Source organism: Apodemus sylvaticus, chromosome 6 (genome assembly GCF_947179515.1).
Source record: "Apodemus sylvaticus chromosome 6, mApoSyl1.1, whole genome shotgun sequence".
In the NCBI taxonomy this organism is placed as follows: domain Eukaryota; kingdom Metazoa; phylum Chordata; class Mammalia; order Rodentia; family Muridae; genus Apodemus; species Apodemus sylvaticus.
The window spans coordinates 93630471-93653055 of record NC_067477.1 but is presented as its reverse complement, the minus strand read 5'-3'; the positions used below and the strand labels follow the sequence as shown (position 1 = coordinate 93653055).

Below are 22585 nucleotides of genomic sequence, written 5' to 3'. Positions count from 1 at the left end.
ATTAAAATGACAGCTAGAACAGATTTAAAAACGAGTAAAACAATACTCTGAAGACATACTATGAAACACCAATACAATAGAAAACACAGATGAACTGGAGACCCCTGTAAAAATAAGAAATTCTCACATTAGCAAAAAATGTACAGAATATTCAGATTGCCCACAGAGAGTAAAGACAGCCTGTCCTACCCTCAGACCTGGTCTCTGGGATTACAGCTGAGTCCCATAAAGCACAGGGAAAAATATCCTTCACTTCAGAGAAGCTTTTTGAAAAAATAAATAGAAATACTGATTCATTTGGTAGAGTAAATTTAATCGTCACTCTAAACAAACAGCAGAAAAAAATTGTATGTCCATTTTACTTACATAGTTAAAAACAACCCCTGATAAAACATTAGGTAACCCACTCCAGCAGGTTATTAAAAACAATCACTGTTGGGGTTAAAGGGATGGCTCAGTGGTTCAAAACTCTTGCTGCTCCTGCAGAGGACCCAGATTTCATTCCCAGCACCCATGTGGTTGCTCACAACTGCTTAAGATTCTAGCTCCAGGAGATCTGATGCTTTCTGACACCCCTGCTGTGGGCTGTTGCATGTTTGTGGTGCACGTGGCAGCCTCTTGACCCACAATAGGCTCTGCCCAGATATTTTTCTTGACCACAGTGATGAATCCAAGAGTGAATTGGTCTGTGCAGCAAAAGCTTTCATAACCTAATCTCCTCTAAATGACTAGTTCCCCCAGACTTTGAAGTTATGTGAAGAACACTTCACTCCAAACAATACAGTGGTTAAATAAAAGCTAGTGCCACTTTTTGTTCTTTTGGATTTTTAGATACACTCTTACTCTGTGCATCTCACTAGCTTTGAACTTGCTATGTAGTTCAGGCTACCCTCAAACGCACAGAAATATATGACTGCTTCTGCCTCTAAAGTATATTAAAGGGGATTAAAGATATGTGATACCATTTTTTAAAAATCCATTCCTAGCCAGAGGAGTCCATGCTGAGCAATGTGCAGAGATAGGTAGATCTACTGGGCTTACTGGCCAGCCAGCCTAGCCAAACTGAGGTGCTCTGGGTTTGGTAAGAAATCTTGTCTCATGAAACAAGGAAAAATAACAGGAGGACCTGATGTCAACTTCTGGCCTCCAAACAGTCATACAAATGACTACACTACACACATACACATATACATGTGTTCACCAAACCTCTTCCACTTCCACATACAGTGAATAAAAAGTGGAGAAGGAATGAGAGAGAAACACAAAAATAGTATTTAATTTTGTGATGTAATCAGCTGGTACTTGCAGACAGGTAAACTGCAACGTGCAAATTTTCCATGGAACTTTCGTGAACAGTAAGTTTCGGAAGCCTTTCCTGAAGCTCCAGGACCTGGATTGGTGTGAGCCATGCCCTGGAAGCAGGGGCACTTACATTAGCACCAGGAGGAGCTCCCCCGATGCAGACTACATCTTGCTTTTGAATAGTCAGCACCTCTTTCGTAAGCTTCAGGCGGACGTCATAGGCATTTTCTAACCCTTCGTCGTACAACAAGGCCAGAGCTGTTTTGGTCTGTGGATACAGAGTGGAGACGCTGTCAGTCATGACAAATGATAGGTGCCTCCTTTCCTACCACCTGCTAACCTGTGCACATACATTTCCCTTCATGTATGATAGAAACCCAACTGATTCACAGATATATCTTTGACATTTCTCTCTGTAAAGCTCTATTTTCTTGGTACCCTACAAATGCTGCTTAGGGTTTTTCTGACTTCCTGAGCCATGGTTCTACATCCTCAGACCAGAGGGGATAAGTAATCCTTGTCCCCATTTGCAGCAGGTATTCAGGGTAGCAGGGCTGCTCAACAGCTCCATATGGGAAACTGCAGGACACTGAGAGTCCTTCAGGTTCAGCTCCCCAGAACACTGACAACAGAAGTGGTAAGAAGCTGTCCATGGCACAGGGCTGCCACCAAGAAAAGTCACACCAGGCAACTGCCTTTTGAGGAAAGAGCTCATGCTAATGAGGACAAACACGGCACTCAGCTGACATGGAAAGGCATGGTACCAATTCAGGTGATGTCAATACGTCAATCACACAGTGACATATCAAGTTAATTTTCAACCAACTCATTGAGCCAAGTAGCTTGTACCACTGAGTTGTCCGGGTTAGGGAAACCTCTGGGCCCAGAGACTCCAGGAGTCGAAACAACTGAATTTCATTCAGAGGAGAGGACACTGAGAGTCCTTCAGGGTCAGCCTTCTTCTAGGATGAAGGACAAAGAGAAGGCACCGGCCCTTCAACATGTGAATATGACATTCTAAGTATACATTTTGTGATGCTTAATCTCTATGGATAACTTGGCTAGATGGAGAAATGCCAAGGAGACTTCCAACAAATTGGAGTGCCCCTGAGGGAGTTTCTAGAGACAACTAGATTAGACAATTAGATAAGCTTTGAGCTGACCAGTGGTTTCTTTCATTGATGGATCCAGAAGTTAGATTACTGGGTATATGGGACTGTGGAAGGCACGCCCCCACGGAAGGAAGTGGTTCCCTGAGGGTATGTCTCTGAAAGGAGTATCTTGTCCTGTCCACTTCCTGTTCTTTCTCTGCTTTCTGATGCCAGGATGCTCCAATCCACAATGGTCTGAAGCAACAGCGCTGTCATACAGTGGTGACTCAGTGTAATTCCCCTACCTTATGAGTGTTTTCATAACTTTTTTTCACAGCTACAGAGAGACTGAGCAATTCACATTTAAATATTATATGCCATCCATTTAAAAGCTTGCCAAGGAGATCAAGCAGGACTCAATAAAGGCCTGAAATGGGCCATCTGCTGCCTTCCTTCGCAATCTGAACCAGGTAACGTCAGTAAATCCAGCTCCTCAGATGTTAAAACAAAACTAAACGTCAGTGACAAAACCAATTTGGAGATAATTAAGCTTTCTAAGTCAAAACTATAATTTCATTTTAATCACTTTTTTCCTACGAAAACATCCACTTATACCCAACTACAATTAGCTTGCCGGAGATAATTGTGTGCTTTGACATAAATATGATGCTGCATGCAGGGGATGTGCCGGGTGCTTCGTACAGCACCTCTGCCCACTATCCTCGGAAAACACGCCAGCATGGTCTACATGTAAAGTAGTGAAGAGGCTGGCACCAAATCCAAGCAGGGTGGAGAAGGGATCTGCTTTCTTCCTGTCCCACTCTACCCAGGACTCTCCCCACTGTACCATGGCAGCAACAGCTACAGTCTGTTAACTAGATAACCTTTTCCTTCGCCAATACCCCAAAATTCTCCTTCACGAACAAAGAATTAAAATCCTAATAAAAACAAACCCATGTCCCTCCCATGGCTTCCCATCCTGGGGTGGACAGTTTCATTGTCCAGGGTATATGTTCTCTATATGGGAACATACCTAACCCTTAACCCTTTGTAGTCATAGGCCCCAGTGCTGTTCTGAGACTCTCAGTGACATCTATGCACCCCAGGGATTCTTTATTGTAACTAGGGGAGCCTGCTAAACATTGATCCACATGGCCTCATTCTTTTGAAAAAAAGAAAAAAAAAAAGGATCCAGGAGTCTCTGCCTCACAGGGAAAGCAACATTCTGCACTGCTCTGTGGCCTTTGGTCCCCCCTGGTCTGTCTTTGTTCCCACTTCAGCCATTTGGTTATCCTGGAGGCTCCTTCCATTTCAGTCCTATGCCCATCTGCTCCTCGCTAGTCCCATACAGCCACACTCACACTTCCTGAGGGGACAGCGCCTACGGTTTCTGATCTTGACATCAACATATGTTGTGTCCTCTGAGTCCTGGTTCCCTTCTTTCTTGAGACCTGAAGGCAGTGTGTTCTTCATTCCAGGAGGACCCTATTTACTCTGTGGAAGGTGGGGTTCAGGTTCCTGCAGCGGACATCATTATTGCCCAGGACAGAGAAATCTTCTTCTTCCCACTGAGATCAAGGAAGAAGATCTCTCTCGTCTCCCCATTTCTCACTCTCCCTGACTCATATCTTATTTCACTATTTGTGTGTATACAGTGTAGTGTACTAGGTTAGCCTGACTTAAAAGACAAAATACGTATGTGACCTCTGTATGAACAAATTACCATATATAACAATGTGAATATATATCAGACAATGGGCTAGTATGTATAATCATACTAAACAGGGTAGAAAATGAACAGCCTGTTAAATTGATTAAAGGAATATGAAATGCAATTCACAAAAGATCTGAAAATTAACTTCCTAGAGAGTTAATAAATGGTCATGGTAACAGAATAAAGTCACATTTATGTGTACATGCAAGTTTGTGTGCTAAGATACACGAAATTTACCAAGACTGGCTTTTTAGAAACAGTAGTCTATATAAATGTGGACAATTTGTAAGTTTCAAGCATGCATTGTTTACTATTGCCTATTTAAGTCTGCAAGGTTCTAGTTCACTTTACCCTGTTAAAGTTGAATTCCCTTCAAGTAAGTTTAAGGTAGGTCTCTATGAATTTAGAAAAAGTATATACATCACAGATTTCTTATTTATTTATACCTTTGAGTATATCTCTTATGGACGCATCTGTAACAATAGCATCAGAAGCATTTAGTAATTCAGACAGAGGACATAGATGTCTAGAGTATCCTCAGTTAAAAGAAGCACGTGTGGCCTTTCCATTGTTCAGTACGGAAATGGGTGCAAAATACAAGATGATTCTCCTAGTTCATTCAGAATTGAGTATGTCTTCAACGCACGGCTGGCATTAAGTGCATTAAATAATGTATATCAGATGCTGAGAGAAACCTGAAATCAAACAGTTACTGAAATGCAGAAAGGAAGAGAAACTCAACTGGCCACCATCTCAGGCTTTGCAGGGTGGGGAGGGAGGGACAACATTTTAGTTTAGTCATCATTTTCAACATGTAAGCCTGAAGCTAATCAGGTGACATATTGTTTCAGAGAATTCTAAAGCCCCAGTCACATCCACGCAGTTAAGAAAGCTCTCCAGAAGTCAAGACCCCGTGGATGAAGTCTGCTTGCCAATTGTGGGGCCAGATCAATAATGATCTGATGCCTATCAATGTGTGCATACCCCAGGGCAATATATGAGCCATTGTTTATTCTATTTCTCTTCATGTTTTGATACGTCTGGGTACCAGGCACTGGAACTTGGCATTTCTGTCCTAGGAACCATAGGTCTGAGCAACCCCTTTTGCAGGTGCAAGGCCTATAGACGGCCACCTGTGAAGCAGGCCATGAAACGACGAGCCATGACTTGTTCTCTAGAGCTCCCATTAATTTTCACAGCACAGTTAGCACTAGATATCACCAAGGCATTGAAGCACAAACCCAAAGTATTTGGGAGGTTCACTCTGTGAACCCAACACCAGCACTATAGGTCCACTGAGTGTCTACATCCTGACAGATTTCAGCCTTATAGCCAAATTGCAACTGTGGAGAGGGGTAGCACTTTTACAGTGTTTAAAATGATCTCATTCAAGCTCAGTCTAACCAGAAAGCCATGATCTATCCGAGTCTAGGAATCCAGCAGTGATCAGAGAGAAGGGGCTGCCATCCATCCTCCTGGTGGGCACACAGGTTTCCTGCTTCTACTGAAGTTGCTACATCCACGAACAAAGCACCTGAGAGTTCTGTGTCTCTGGCAATGTGCCTCGTGGCCATTTGACACCTGTAAGCCAGTGCTGCTTTTCACCAATGATACTGCCTGGTCTACCAACATCTGGACAGCAAGAGGGGAACACCGCGAGGAACAGATTCTAAGAAGCAACATGTTCCTCACCTGTTTCACCACCTCAAGCTGCGCAGTGGCAGCCAAGCCACAGTCCCGTCTCAGGCAGGGCAAAGTGTGAAGAAGCCTGTAACTCTCAGCCTGGAGCTGGCTCGGCGCCATTTTTCCCATCAGCCCCAGCGGCAGCTTTTCCTGTTCAAAGGCCAGCGCCCCTGCTTTAGAGCAGGCCACCCACCAGAATAGAGTTCTGTTGCTCACATCGTGGACATTTTGGAGAATGTAAATTAGAAGATGTGACGATTATTTTTCAGCGACTTCAATACTTCACCTCTGTGGCCTGGAGTTTTAAAAGCATGGTACCGCCTTGCCCAGGAGCTGCCATGCCACCAGCCTCTCCCTTTGGTTCCACCTGGCTTGGTTCTAGGATCATCACAATTAGCTTCCTTTTGAATCCGCGGATAAAGACACACCCTCAGCCTTGTTACCTTTACTTGCCTGCTAAGCACAATTCCTGGACGAAAATACCTCCCACCTGAAAATGCGGGCCCTTACCAATTTATTATCCCCGTTTCTCCTCCCGCTCTAAACTTAGTGGCTTGTTCCAATTAGCCCCTGCCAAACACCTTTGGCAATGTGCCCATAGTGGAGACCGCAAGACCTAGCTGCCCCTGAAATCTTACATGGTTGCTGCATCTCTTTTCCTCCAAGCATGGAAGAAGAAAAAAAAAAAAAGCCCCGTCTCTTTCCTCGCATCTCCTTTTCCTTTTTTTTTTTTTATTATAATTTTCTATATTCTTTGTTTACATTCTGAATGCTTTCCCCTTTCCTGGTTCTCCCCCTCCCCATGGGTCTCATAAGCTCTCTTCCCTCCGCCCTTTTCCCAATCACCCCCACCCATTTCTCTGTCCTGGTACTCCCCTACAATGCTGGATCAACTCTTTTCAGAACCAGGGCCCTCTCTTTCCCTCTTCTTGGGTATCATTTGATATGCTAATTGTGTCTTGAGAATTCAGAGCTTCTGGGCTAATTAATAGCCACTTATCAGTGATTGCATTCCATGTGTATTCTTTTGTGATTGGGTTACCTCACTTAGGATATTTTCCAGTTCCAACCATTTGCCTAAGAATTTCATGAATTTATTGTTTTTAATTGCTGAGTAGTATTCCATTGTGTAAATATACCACATTTTCTGTATCCATTCCTCCATAGAGGGACATCTTGGTTCTTTCCAGCTTCTGGCTATTATAAATAAGGCTGCTATGAACATAGTGGAGCATGTGTCCTTATTGCATGTCAGGGAATCCTCTGGGTATATTAGGGAAATACACCTCAGTATCAGAATCTCCTCTTACACATCTCATATACCATGGTGCCTTTACTTGCAGTGAACTGAAGGTTCTGGGGATAAGCCACATTTATATTAAATACGACTAAGCTAATTTGGCTGATCAGAACTTAGTGATTGTGAGGAGTTGGGATGTTGCAAACCCAGAGTCAAATCATCCTGGGCTATCATCAGGCCCCTTAATAGGCTGTGCAGTCTACATCTGTTTCTAACTTACCAGGCATTGACTACCACGTGAAACATCTTGAGATGGGTTAACAGCAGGTTCACAACCTCAAAGCTAAGGATGCCATCAGACAGTATCTGAAATCCGTAGCAGACTTCCCTGCTTTGTTTCCCCTGCCTGCTTGATGGTCCCCCCAGTGTGTTTGAAAACTGCCTTGATTTATAATGCTCTGTAACTATAAAAACATCAGGATCCTGTTACCACATTGGGACATGGTATTTGGGGCAAACTGAGTATGAGTTCCTGGGCCAACATTTCTCATATCTGACTCTGACATAAACAATCTCTTGTTCCCCTTGAGGTGAGAGCTCTGTTTTGTATCAACACAACATTCAGCTTACAATAAAGTGACGGTTTTGCTGCAGAGATAAATCCGTAAGTCTCTATTTCAGGGTTAAGGCATGCAGTAGTTTAAGAACGTTGGCATGCCGACTGTTAGATACATAAACATCTTTGTGTCTCACTCCATAGCACATTCCTTACTATGAGGACATAAAAGCTCTGATTACATTGCTAAGCGTTTGGCACGATAAATTGGTTTTTTATCTTCTCTCTCTCTCTCTCAACCTCTCTCTCTCTCTCTCTCTCTCTCTCTCTGTGTGTGTGTGTGTGTATGTGTGTGTGTGTCTGTGTATGTGTGTGTGTATATATACATAATTAGCATGTGTGTGGGCACACATGTGTGAGGCCAGAGGAAAGCTTCGGATGTTGAACCTCAGGTGCTTTATCCACCTCTTTGTGAGACAGGAATCTCTCATCGGCTTGGAACTCACTAATTAGGCTAACACTGAGTTTAACTCCTACCACTCAAGCAAAAAATTGGGCATGGTGGCATGCACTTATAATTCTAGCAGCTAAGAGGGAGAGCCAAGTGGCTGGCTGCAGCTTACTGGGCATCCAGACTAAACTGCTTGGAGAGCCCCAGGTCCCAGTAAGAGATTCTGTTTCAAAAACCAGCTCGGATAGTATCTGAGGAATGACATCAGAGGTTGACCTCTGATTTCTATTGACAGAAGCACAAACATACATACACATACAGCTCACACACATATAAAAACTCAACATGTGTGTGTAAAAGGTAAACATATGGGTAAAAATTAAAATGTATTTCAACCAACACTGGGTGTACAGGATGCAGTGCCTCATGCTAGTACTGACACATTGAGGAGTTGGTCACCAGATGAACTTGTTTCTATTTAGTGTTATAATAAAAAATCATTATTCCTGGAGCTAGTTATTGACCACTATACAATATATAATGTGAGATTGTTTATATGTGTAATTTCCCTTAAGCATTTTTATAACCTATAGGATTTATTCTGCAGTAACAGGAATACCAAATCAAACAGAATGTCTTAGCACAGCCAGACTTTTCATTCGTAACCTTGAGGGGACTAAAACCTACAAGGAATTTGAAGGCCATTCCAACAGTGACCTCAACATCATTATATATTTCAGTAATTACATAAAAAAGCCACAATATAAACATAAGACAAAAAACCCATAAGGGACATACAGCAAATAGGAAAGTACAGGGTATAGGTTAAATCACTCATCATCGAATTCTATCATATTTTATCATATATCATCAAATCACATCATTATTAGTGTTCATGTTCATGTGCTTGCTATGGTACATATGTGGAAGCAGAGGACGAGTTTGTGGAGTAAGTTCTCTCTTACTATCTTAACTTGGGTTCTAGGGATCAAACTCATATCAGCATGGTGGTGTTAGGTGTTCTGTTGTTGTTTGGTTGTTGTTTAATTCTCTTATATGTTCCATCCCAACTGCAGTTTTCCCTCAATCCTCTCCTGACACTCCTACTTCACCCCCAGCCCAATCCACTCCTCCTCCATGTCCCTTCAGGAAGGGGCAGGCCTCCCAGAGCTATCAACCAAACCCACTGAGCCACCCCTCACTGGCTCGCCCAAACCAGTTTTAAGAGGCACTTTCATAGCAATAAATCTCTACTTTAAAAGAAAAGACAATATAAATGTCTTTAAATCATAATGCACCAAGGATGCAGGACACGGAAGAACCAAATCTTCCGTGTTTATAAAGAATGAAGAACAGAACAAATGAGTAATGTAGAGATGATAATATTCACAAGGAAAAAATAAAGAGTTGTTTTTTCATTTCCTTTGAAAATTAAATAAGCCTTTATTTCTGAGGAGAAAATGAGGGAGAGTCAAACCCTGAGTAAAAAGTGCAGATGTCCTGGGCATATACCCAGAGGATTCCCCACCATGTAATAAGGATACATGCTCTACTATGTTCATAGCAGCCCTATTTATAATTGCCAGATGCTGGAAAGAACCCAGGTATCCCTCAACAGAAGAGTGGATGCAAAAAATGTGGTATATATACACAATGGAGTACTATTCAGCCATTAGAAACAATGAATTCATGAAATTCTTAGGCAAATGGATGGAGCTAGAGAACATCATACTAAGTGAGGTAACCCAGACTCAAAAGATCAATCATTGTATGCACTCACTAATAATTGGATATTAACCTAGAAAACTGGAATACTCAAAACATAATCCACACATCAAATGAGGTACAAGAAGAAAGGAGGAGTGGCCCCTGGTTCTGGAAAGACTCAGTGAAGCAGTATTCGGCAAAACCAGAACGGGGAAGTGGGAAGGGGTAGGTGGGAGGACAGGGGAAGAGAAGGGGGCTTACGGGACTTTCGGGGAGTGGGGGGCTAGAAAAGGGGAAATCATTTGAAATGTAAATAAATTATATCGAATAAAAAAAATTTAAAAAAAAGTGCAGATGTTTGTTTTAGTGACACGGGGAGGGTGGGCCTTGACAGAGCGAAACTGATGGTGGATGAAAGTGGAGACATTGAGACATATGCCACAAACATAAAAACACCAGCAGAGGCTAAGAACAACCACAGGCCAACAAGCTGAGTATCCCAGAGGAAGTGATTAGAATAATATACCTTAATATGGTTTAATTGGGTATACATGGGAACCTCAAACAACAACAGTAAACAGAGTACTGACTGGGTAATTAAAAGTTCAGAACTTTTAACTCAGAAGAGCCTAGAAACAGATGGCTTCCCCGTCGAGTTCTATCAAATGCTCAAAGATAAATTAATATCGGCATCCTCCAACTCCCAAAATACAGGCCCGGAGGGAACACCTTTATACTAGAAGGCTAGTTTAGAGGCCAGTATCACCTCACACCAAAGGCCAACAATGCAACAGGAGAATTACACATGTATTCAACATTGGTGCTTGGGTCCTCCAGAAAGTATCAGCAAACTAAACTCAGTAAAAAATCAAAAGATACACATGCTCTAGCCAAGCGGGCTGCACCCCTGGCATACAAGACATAATTCATTGTACCTGCATCGCATAAACATTAAAGGCCACATGATCATCTCAGTAGGTAAGGAGAAAGTATTTTCTAATTCAACATCCTTCCTTGATCTAAAAAATATTAGCAGTTTGTATACATAGGGATTTCTCTCAATAGAAACATTAATAAAAATCCTCCCACTAACAACATCAACTGTTGGGAAACTGAATCAGAGTTTGTAGAGGGGAAACAAAAGCTCCTTGAAAATAGTCATATCTGCCATGTCACCCAATGGTCTGGCAATGGAAGGAGTGTCACAAAACAACCTCGGAGTGCAACAGCATAATTAATAATAATAATAATAACAACAATAATAATAATTATTATTAATGTGCTTATAGTAAACTAAAACAATTCCACACTCAAAGGAAAACAATACATTAAGTAACTACAGACTGAGAAAAAATGCAAGGCACACAATGAATATGGAGCTAACATGAAATCACATGCAGTCCTTACAATTCAGTCACTAAAAACAAATATGGATGAATACAAAGCAAAGGTCTTGAGTGGCTGTTTCCGCCAAAAAGGACCCAGGATGACCGAGAAGTATGCAGAAAGATACTCCATATTATTTACCTGGGGAGTGCAAGTTAAAATCAGGATGAGACGCCACCTCTGCTCAGTTCTACCCCTCCCATCAAAGTCAAGGGAGAGCACAGAGGATTTTGTTTTGTGCTACAGCATTTGCCTAGTGCACCCAAAACTCTAGCTAGGTTCAATCCCCAACAGTGAAAAGGAGAAAAAGGAAAAAGTGTGAGAATATAGTTGGATAGCCTTATGGTAAAGTGTGTGAGTGACTTAAAAAACAAAACTAAAACCATATCTGCCATGACAACCAACCACTTGAACCTTTGTACGCTGAGCCTTAAATAACATCACCATGTCACAGTGACAGCTACACCCTCATGCACATAGAAGCATCATCTCAAAATGCAAAAACAACTTATTTCTATCAATGGATGGATGGATACAATATTCAGGTCATATCTATGTACCTGAAAATTATTTTTACTTAATAAGGAGAGAGAACTTGTCATTTGCTCCAACACATGTGGAAGTCACGGACACTGTGATACGTTTTGTTATGTATGTGTAGAAATACACATGTGGCATTGTTTCATTTATGTGTGGAATCTCAAAAATAAATACATCAAACACAGAGATAAAACTATCAGGATTGCTACAGAGGAAATGGGGCAACATAGGTCCAAGGACAGGCAAGGCTGGGCGGATGGGCAGCCTGGAGACCATGCTTACAACAGCATGACGTTGAGATTTCCGTGGGTGAGTAAATTCCAGCTGCTCCTACAAAACCTATGGGTTACCCTATGAGGTGGTGGGATTGTCAGCTTGCTTCATCTCACTAGTTGTATCTTAAAACCTCACATGACATGCCTTCCACACACAGAATAAAATCTGTTTAAATATATTCAAATACAGAGCCTGAGTTAATATGAAATATAATGACCCCATGGGGGGTTTTCTCCATATATTATAAGGTTCATGATTTGGAAACTGTTGCCAAATTTATCGATGAAAATATTTTCTTGGCAGATAATTTTAGATTTTTATACTGCACAAATCTATAGCAAGCAAACATCATCACATAAGGCAAGGCGTATCATTGAAAGTAACTATTAAGCAAACACCACTCCCTGTTTGACAGGAGACTAATTCCCTGTTTGGTATCATGGTTACATGGGTTATATAGGTGCACCTCTGGGGACACTATACCTCAATGCAGATGGAGACAAGGCCAATTTATATGCCATTCCTACAGAATTATGAATAGCTTCCTCTTTGGGTGTCTGAACAATCGCTTACTCCATAACCCAGACAGGAGAGGGGCTAAGGAAGAAGAGGTCTGGCTCCTTCTTCCCAGTGGACAGGTGGTGAAGGAGCACAGCCACCCTTCTATGAGATTGTACTCTTCTCAAGCTCAGGAACGGAGGGTTTTCTCCATGTTACTAAGGTAACCTGGGGCTTTAGATTAAACTCCTGGAGAGATGACAGACTTGTTTGTACGTTTCCCTTAGTGACCTCCTTCCTGCCACCAGCTTCATCTGTATGAAATCCCAGGGATGGTCCTCCTGCTTGGTTTTTGATCTGGAATGTCTTTTGTTTGGTCTTTTTGTGAAGCATGTTTCTTATAAACACTGTTGGGTTAAATCCCCAAAACAGAGCTATTCTTGTCAAGGCCCTTTAAGGCAAAACCTGATATTATTTGCTTTAAATATACCACGGTTGGTCCTTGATTCCTGTTGGGATCTTCTAATTTTCCTTCCGTTTGACAGGAGTTCGCTCTCTACGGGAAATGAAGGAAAAGCTAAACTAAACTGTTATGCAAATGTGAGATCAAAGCAACCATACTTTCATTAACAGCCAGGAAGATGCACCCACATTTGGAGACCAAGCACAAGCACAAGGTTGGTGACTGGCAATGCCAGTGCAGCTGACAGGAACCAGAACATTGATTCAGCAGCAGCAGCAGCAGCAGCAGCAGCAGCAGCAGCAGCAGCAGCAGCAGCAAGTGAACAAATCAAAGATGGGGAAAGAAGGGTTTCAATGTGTGACAATGGGTGACTAGCACATGAACAGCCTGTAATCACCTTCTGGGGGAACAAATATAGACTATGGGAACACATACCCCAATTTACTCAAATTCAGTATCCCCAGAGTCCCTATAGGCGTTATGCTGGCCCTCAAACAAGCAGCTCAATGGGTCCCCCTCTCCTGGGCCTTCCTAGTCTTGGGAGTTTCTTTCACTTTGTCTAGATTATACTTAAAAAAAAAGTTTGATCTTACTTTGTTCCTGTGTGTGTGTCCCTGGCTTTAATTATCAATATGAGACAAGGAGCTCAGCAGGCAGGGTTTTGAGTTCATTTTTGGTAGCCATTGATCGTCTAGCACCTGAGTTTTTTGAGTTAGGCACACCTGAGATGAGAAAGGCTCCATCACTCTGACCTTCTATCCCTGCCTTCTTGGAACTCAAGTATGTCTGCATCGAGTCAGTTATATTTAGTGATCATTTTTATCTATATCTCAGCAGCAATCCCTATCTGTCCCAGGCCCAGGATAGGTAGGTGATAGAGACATAGACTGCACATATGGTCCTTCGTGTTCTCGTCACATGAGCTGTGACAAAGTAACTGCAGAGGCAAGAAAATGACATTTGATTTCTCAGGTTCAAAAAAAGGCACAGCTCTGTGGAAACTATTGTGGTGCTATGGTGAGGTATGGCATCAGATATACAAACATTAATAAGGATGACTGAAAAGGCATAAGCAATCATACTATTAACTATCTATCTCTCTAATTGGACTTAAGACCTGCTCAACAAGAGAGAAATCATGCCTGGTACTGGAAACCTAGCCAAATACTCAACATAAATAAAGTCATAGATCTCAGAGATGAACATATAACCACCACTTTACTAAACCAGCATAAACATTCTAAATATTTGTTCTTATCCCCACAGAGAAGTGTGGTCCTCACCTCTCATCGAAGAAACTTCTTTTTGAAACAAACCGAGACCATTACAGAAACCTACAATCAATCAAAATGTAAAGTTGTGAAGTCCCAAATGATACATTTACAAAACAATTCCTGCACCTGAAGCTCAGAGATCATTACAGAAAATGTGGTAGAAAAATTGTAATACCCAGAGGAATATGAATTTGTTGTGAGATTGTGTCCCCTAGTAATGTCAGAAGATATATCCATAAAGTCTAAACACCATGGCTTTGTAAACATGAGCTGAGCAAGGCTGACAACTATAGACATGCTAACATGGACAAGTAAAGTTCATGGGGTCTCAAACCTAGACAAAAACACCACAATCAACCAATGAAAGCTGAGATCAGGAGAAATAGTGTTTCCTAGAGAAGTGCATGCCATTTAGTTATCAAGTATCAAATGGCTATCCCTAAAATCTCTTTCTTTGTCTGTTTCTGTCTCTCTCTGTCTCTGTCTCTCTCTCAGTCTCTCTCTTTCTCTCTCTCTCTCACACACAAACAAACACACACACACACACCACCACCACCACCACCACCACACTACCATCACCACCACCACCTCCACCATCAACACCAACACCATCAACACTACCACTATCACCACTACCACCTGCAACAACTAAGTAAAAAGAGGCCATGAATTTAAAGAGAAAGGGTAGGGTATGGGGAATATATGAGAAAGTTCAGAGAGAGGAAAGGGAAGTGAAGTACTTATAATCTCAAGAAAAAAATTACAAAAGCCCAAGATTATCCTATGGAGAAATGCAAGTAGAACCAGAAATTGACTAGAGAAGAAGAAGGATCTAGCTGTGGACTGCTAGGACCATGAAAATATAGGATCTCTCTCTTAGACTTAGATATAAAGTCTCAAATGCTGCCCATGTCTGGACTTTATAATATGTGTGGTGTAGATGGAGCCTCCATTACTGTCATTGCAAACTCAGATGTTCGTGAGTCAATCCTTGTGGAAAACTTGAGACCCTAGACAAGCATTCTTGAATTGATGTCTAATGCTACACATTTTCTAGAATGGGATGCCTCAGCTTACAAGCCATAAGATCACATTCAACTGGAAAAAATATTAAGTCGTGGATTGTCTATGTCTGAACATACACCAAGCGTAACTACATAACAAATATGTTGGGCCACATTTAAAGGTAGCCATAAGTCAAACAGTGCGGTCCACAAAGGAGGAGTCTGGAAGAAGAGGAGAGTGAAAAACATTCTGATCTAGGACTAAGTCTATAGCTTTTCCCTAGAAGGCCTTTGTATTATTGCAACCCCAGAGAGCATGAGACACGATTGGAAAAGACAGCTTCACTATGCCAGGGGTCAATTACTTCTTATGCATTAGGATACAGCAATGTCTGCCTCTAGATGTTCACAGAGGTGCTACCTGATACAGCAGTGTTCAGCTCTGATAGCAAATACTTATTAGCACCATAATACCTTTAGGATTAAATCTATGCCCTGCCAGAAAGAGGGGCAAATCAGCAGCAGAGATTTTCTTTCTCAAACCCTTAAAACTCAGTCAAAATCATATTCATACTCAATATCTCAGCCATATGCGAGCTAGGTAATCAAAATGCTAGACCCTGGAAGAGTCAGGAGAATAGCACATCCCTGGCAGCAGGAGAATAGCCCCAAAGATCACCAGAAAAATTACATGTAGTTATGCCTGAGGAGAGGAGAGATTACAAAAACAGAAAACCTGAAAGGTGACATGAAACAGAGGGAGTTTAAGGAAGATGAAACACAGGCAAAAAATAATTGGAATAAAACCCACAGTGAAATATTGCTAAATCAAAGGATAGCACAATCAGAAGCCAAGTCATGCTGCGTTAGGTGAATAACACAGAAGATGACATAAAGCAAAAGCCAGGTAAGGATGAACCCCCTTGTAATCGATACTTCCAAAGTAAAGGATTGGTAATAGCCGTAGATAGACTAGGAAAACATAAAAACATAGCTATTCCCATAGGAAAGAAGATGAGTACAAGAGAGTGGAAATGGGATATTAACAGCAATGTCCCAGGTCACATCTTTCTAGAGCAACTGCACTGTAAGAGTAAAGGAAAGAGAAAATGATAGCATTTTCACTTTCAATAGGTAGCAAATTTATATTCCTGACTCTTTTCAAGTTTAAATTCACTGACACAGGTTGAGTTTTGTACGGAACACAAAATTATTCAAAATTCCTGAGAGATAGGTCAGAGGGACCCATTTCTCCCTGGGGGACTAGGGCAGAAGTCAAGCATCTTTACAGCACTGTTAAATCACTCAGGATAATAGCCTTTATTGGAAGCACTGCTTTATAGTTGATTCTTCTTTAAATAAGCTAAAATGCTTCAGGCCAGGGCAAGTCACTACCTAGTTCACAGCTATTAGACCATTCCCCGGTGCCTGGCAGCCCTAATATAAGCCTGTTAGCCAGGCAGCTGGCTTACCTGCTCCCAAAGGAGCACTACCTGTCTTAGACATCCCGAATGCCTGTAGGAAGCTTGATTCTGAAGCACAAGTCTGACTCCAGAAGGCACAGTACCAGTCAAGCCTGATTGAAAATAGCTCCTGCCTGACTTTTTGCCATCTCAAGCCTAGGTGGACTCTAGATAAGCCTGTAGCCATTTTCCACCCAAGCAAGAGGGGAATTACTTCCCCTGGTAGCTGACCAGAGAGCCTGTGATTGCTGCAATCATAATCCTTCAGTTGCATGAAGGTTGTCTTGAATGGTGCAGACACCTTGGTCATTCTGTCTTTCCAGATCTGGAAGCAAGCTCCTTCAAGGATTACAGCAGTAGCTGTCAAATTCTTTCAAGGAGCAATAGCCAAAACTCTTCTGAAGTCTAGAATGGAAATGGTAACGTTTCTATATCGGTTTAAAGAGCTTAGGTCACTATTATAAAACTTTCACACAGTAAAATCCAGGGCCCTATATCATTATTAGTAAATTCTTCCAAATGTTTCACGAGGATGAGCATGATACAAGGATGAGCATGAGACAAATTCTGCCATAGGACAGGAGAATAGAAAGCACCATCACCCTCTAACAATCTCAACTGGGGCCAAAGCCCAACATGGGGGTGAAGGTATAACAATGTGTCATATATCAATCATCCTTGTGATCAAAGATGTAAAAAATCCAAGGGAAACATCCCCACTTCCAAAAGAGTAATAGTTTTAGAGAAATGGAAGCAAGCATAATTCATTTTATAACATAGGGTAGCCCATGACATATAAGTTATCCAGCCAGATAACAGACTATCCATGGCTGGCATCAATCGCAACTGTGGCCTCCAATGGTACAGTTCCTGGTGCAGCTTCTACATGGGGCCAGCAGGGCACTCTAGCTGCTAGGGAGCCTCCACTTGTAACATGACAGCCCTAGAAAGAACAAGCTATCAACAAAGAGCTCAACCCCAGGTAGAAGCAAAGAGACTAACAATATTAGAGGTAGTAAACTAACCCACATGCCCCTTGGGATGGTCAGAGGCCATCCGGCTACAGGGAATGAGTACAAGGACATGGAAGATGTCCCCAAGCATTCTATATGAACGGTCAGAGAACTTACATGGCTCTTAGTCTAAAATACTTGATGAAAATCCATCACTCATTCCCAATAAAGCTTAATTAGAAGGTGCTTCTATGGCCTTCTGAGACGTCTAATAGAGAGCTCCCAGCCAGCATAATAAAATGCATACACACACACACACACACACATCCCATGTTCATAAGCATTATAAAAGTGGCATGCTTTACAGATGATATTATTAAGAATCTAAAAGTATTTCTTTACAGAATAAAGACAGAATAGCGATTTATCATTGGAATTAAGTTATCACTTAATAGTTTATTGTGCCAATATTTAAAGTATATTTCAACACGTAAGTAACAAAATTATGGGATAAAAAGACAGAGTGTGCGAAACATTACATGTTGCCTTTAATGTGAGTCTACTGAAAGATTGCAAGATCTCTACATAGAAAATTACAAACATTACCCCCAGGTTAGGTGAATTAATATTTCCAGGTTCTCGATTCTCTCTAAATTAAACTACACATTTAAAACAATAGAGATCATAATCTAAGAATTTATTTTTAAATTCAACAAACTGACTACAAATCTTAAATGAAAAAGGCCAACTATAGTCAAGGACATGTTGGAGAAAAAAACTAAAATCTTGAGAGTTATGTGACCAGGTATCCAAGACTATTGTAAACCTAGGATGGCTTTTTCAAAACAGAAATTTGTTGTAAGGATACATTCAGAATGGACAGAGAGACGCAGAGCCCTGACAAAGTCCACATATGTGTGTCTTCTTCATTGTGATAAGACAGCCACTGCAGTGAAGTATGGAAAGATAAAAAATGTTTAAAATATTTGCAAATGGTGGAAAAAATAAAGCATGACACATAAAATCAAGTGTAGCTTAAACACAGTCAACTATGAAAGGCAAGAATTTCAAAAAATTTGAAACAAATTTTTCAAAATACACATTAACATTAAAATCTTCATTATCGTTAAGAAATAAAGATTCCTTAAGCATCACAAAATATGTTCTAAGTTAGAAACTGATAAATCACTGTATAAGGCAATTGAGAAATTCTATTCAATAAAAGAAACTGCTATAAGAAAAGGAAGGAATCCATGCAGATAGCTCCCTCTGCTTCTCCTCTGTTGTCTCTATCTTGCATATTTGAGAGACTCATTCCTGCCTCACCATTCTCCTTTTTTTATGCCACCTTGTACTTTGAAGGTTCCAATCCACCACTGAAGGACCGTGGGATAGGAACTCAACACAGGAACCTGGAGCAGTAACCATGGAGGGATGCTGCTAACTGGCTCCACTTACACAGCTAGAGTTCTAACCCATCCCAGGCCCACCTACCTAGGAGTAGCACTGTCCACAGTAGACTATCCTGTACCATATCCTACATCAATTAACAATCAAGAAAATGTTTTACAGGCATACTGGCAGGCCAGTACAATTTAGTTATTTTTCTACCTGAAATCCTCACAGTTAATGTTGGGCTATAAACAAGTTGACAGCTGGAGCAAACTTGGAAAATCAGTAAGAATAAAAAAGCTAAAATTAGTAAAGAAAAAACACATTACCATAGCCTAAGGAGAGGGGGTGCACAGGCCTGAGGCTATCTCACCATCACATCACCAGGGAGAGATACAGATGGCAAATGAGTTTATGAAAAGGTGCTCAGCTATATCGTCCCAGTGAGTATCAATGAAAAGACCTAGAGTTACAGCACTAACCTGCCAACATCAGGAGGGGGGTGCAGTGAGACTGTTACTCCTGGTGGGGACAGCCACTTGGAAAAGAGGTTGGCTTCTTAACAGAATCACATGTATGTTTGCCATACATGTGATTTTTCTCTTTGTTTACATAGGAGTTCAGAACTTGCATGTTCACTGAAACTGGATACTTACAGCATCAGCATCCAGCAGAAGCAACCACGATGTTACTCAATAGACTAGAGAAGTAAAGTGCGCATCGCACAGACCAAGGAGTATTACTCAACACTGAAAACCAACTGGCTATTTGGCCATGAATCAGGCATGAAGATCCAAAATATCACTGGACAAAATAAGTCAGTGCTTCACCTCACCACTATCAGTATGTGAAGTTTGTCATTTTAAAAGTCTATGTTTATGAACGAATGTTAATTATACCCCACAGTGGATTTCAGACAGTTTTATAGACACATATGCTTTTTTTTTCTTTTTATCAAATTTCCTCCATTACTTTCTCTTGTTCTTCTCCCAGTATTTTCCTGACTGCTGTGGCCTGCTGTAATAAAATACAAAAACCATTTGGGCAAAGAATACACCTTTAGCTAATTCTTCTCACCCAAGAACCTGGGAGTGAAACACACAGTGTTTCTATATAGCTCATGTGATCACTGGACATGGGTTTTCACATCCTTCCTTCCTGATAGGATGAACCTCTTTGATTTGTTCAACAGAGAAAAGATACTTTTCCCTGCACAAACCATCGGCTCTAAATCATCCACGACTTTCCCTAAAAATCTACCCTAGTCACTTGATCAAGAGTTGGCAGAAAAGGCAACAGAGATGAGAAGAAAACTCAGAAATCAAACCCCTCATTTGACACACACCCAGGCTCTGTCACACAAGTATATTTTTGAAGCATAATTTACATCTAATGTCAAGGGTGGTAGGCAGAAGAGAACTTCACTGCCTACACTGCCCCTGTCGCTCAGCCTCCTCACAAATGGTATTTTCTACCTCATTTTTAAGTGTTATCCACCATCATATCTAATGTGAATTCAAAGAGAAAGACATAAATTAATTAAATTAATTAGGTTTTTTTTTTTTTTTGGATTTGGTTTTTTCGAGACAGGGTTTCTCTGTATAGCCCTGGCTGTCCTGGAACTCACTCTGTAGACCAGGCTGGCCTTGAACTCAGAAATCTACCTGCCTCTACCTCCCAGAGTGCTGGGATTAAAGGCATTTGCCACCACCGCCCGGCCATAAATTAGTTTTTATTTGGCAGATGAAATCAAGAAAATTGTATTCAAGGAAACACTGTGTCCTGTTCATTAGTAGACTGATGTCTTTGTCGGACAGGTCCACGTGGTATTAGGGGTGGTACAAGGGAGCTACTTCTGAAGAAGAAGACTGAGATAATCTCTAAGTTGGAAGGCTTGAGAAATGTAGTCTCTGGGAAAGGGAAAAGGGATGAAAGAAAGGAACCAAGGAACTGCAAAGTCAGAGAAGGAAGACATAGTGGAGAGACAGTAGATGAAGAATGGAAGGAGCCAGGCTACTAAGGGCTGTGGGGCCGAATAAGGTTGGAGACTGAGAGGGCATCCCCAAATTGGGACACCCACAGGAGTCACCTGGTGTTGGAGCTCAATCACCTGGGGGGAAGCCAAGAGTCATGATTTTACAGCTGTCTCCACATTCTGTTGGGGGAAAATGGAGGATGGTTAGAGCCAAGGCAAGGATGCAGGAGTGAGAGGCTGCAGGATGTATAGGTTGAAACAGAAAGGAGGGAGGATGGCTATATTCAAGCCAGTGGTTGGTTCAAGAGGATCATAGCATGGGTGTGATCCCAACAACCCACCATTAGAATTCTTCCAATTCTGGATGTCCTGGCCAAGCAGCCAAGCCCAGAGCATCCCATCCAAAAGATGTAAAGAATTTCACTCTCAGTGTCACACTGAGCTGTGCTACCAATCAAATGCCCCTAGGCAGACACAACTCTGTATCTGTTAATCATTACTGGGAGCCACAGGTATAGTCTTCCATGCTGTAAATAGAAGTGGAGCTTATGTTTTTCCACAATCCAGAGAAAATAAACACATTCTTGAGGGTTCTGTTTTAAAATGTGTAGAGACCTAAAGTCTTGACTAGTGGTTCTCCACCTTTAATGCTGCAATCCTTTAATATAGTTCCTCAAGATGTGGTGACCCCCATTCATAAAACTTACTTTGTTGCTATTTCATAACTAATTTTATATTTTTGTAAATTAAAAATATTTGATATGCAAGATATTTGATATGTGTGACCCAAACATTTGCTTTAGACAATGACAATACCCTATGGCATATACTATGATTTCTGCTGTAGAAAGAAAACCAGCAACCTGTCAGTAACTAGACTTATAGTGTATTTTTAAGGAAAATAGAGAAATCATTCAATAGCTCTAAGTCCTATTTCTATAAAAGCAGAAACTAAAGTAAGCCTCAGATCAAAGGCTTTGCCAGTATCCAGCACAGTGACTGAGCAGCAGGACTCAGTGCACACCTCATTTCAGCATGACTTAAAAAGTATCCAGTCTGAACTGCATCTTAAAATGCAATCTAATTGTGAGGAAGATGTTAAGAAAAAATTATACATCTATACATCTATTCAAGAGTTATAAAGGTAATTACACAATCAAAATAAAGTAAATAGATTACCACTCGGATTCAACTGTCAAGTCTTTTGAGGATTACTGCTCATTAAATGCATATTTTTATAAGAGTGATGCTACTGACTGGAAAAGGGAAAACTAAAGAAGTCCCTACCTTTACTGTATAGGCAATGCATTGGTTTTAGAAGCGAGATGGGGAATTTTTACATAGTCTACAGGGACATAGAAGTTCATAATGGGGAAGAGACTGACAGGATTTATATTTTTAAGTAAAGATGCCCTTCTTTGGAAGAGCTAAAAACACAAAATATGGATCATTTGGGAATAAAAAACTGCAGGTAGAAACAGGGTAAGGAACAATGTAAGATACCAACATTTCCCAAATGCATCTGTGTCACAGATGTCACACTTGACTGTAAAATTAAATTAGACACAAGCTTCTAATGCTTTAAAAAGAAATAACAGCTTCAGTTACTGGATTTAA

The 22585-nt window shown here is 41.2% G+C and overlaps 1 protein-coding gene across 1 annotated transcript in view; it reads right to left on the bottom strand.

Annotated features, from left to right (window-relative positions):
• Sntg2 (syntrophin gamma 2) overlaps positions 1-22585 on the bottom strand; it is a 215740-nt gene that overhangs the window by 144727 nt on the left and 48428 nt on the right. The window contains exon 2 of the mRNA XM_052184744.1: positions 1433-1570. Within this exon, the coding sequence (XP_052040704.1) occupies positions 1433-1570 (138 nt within the window). The remainder of the gene's footprint in view (positions 1-1432; positions 1571-22585) is intronic.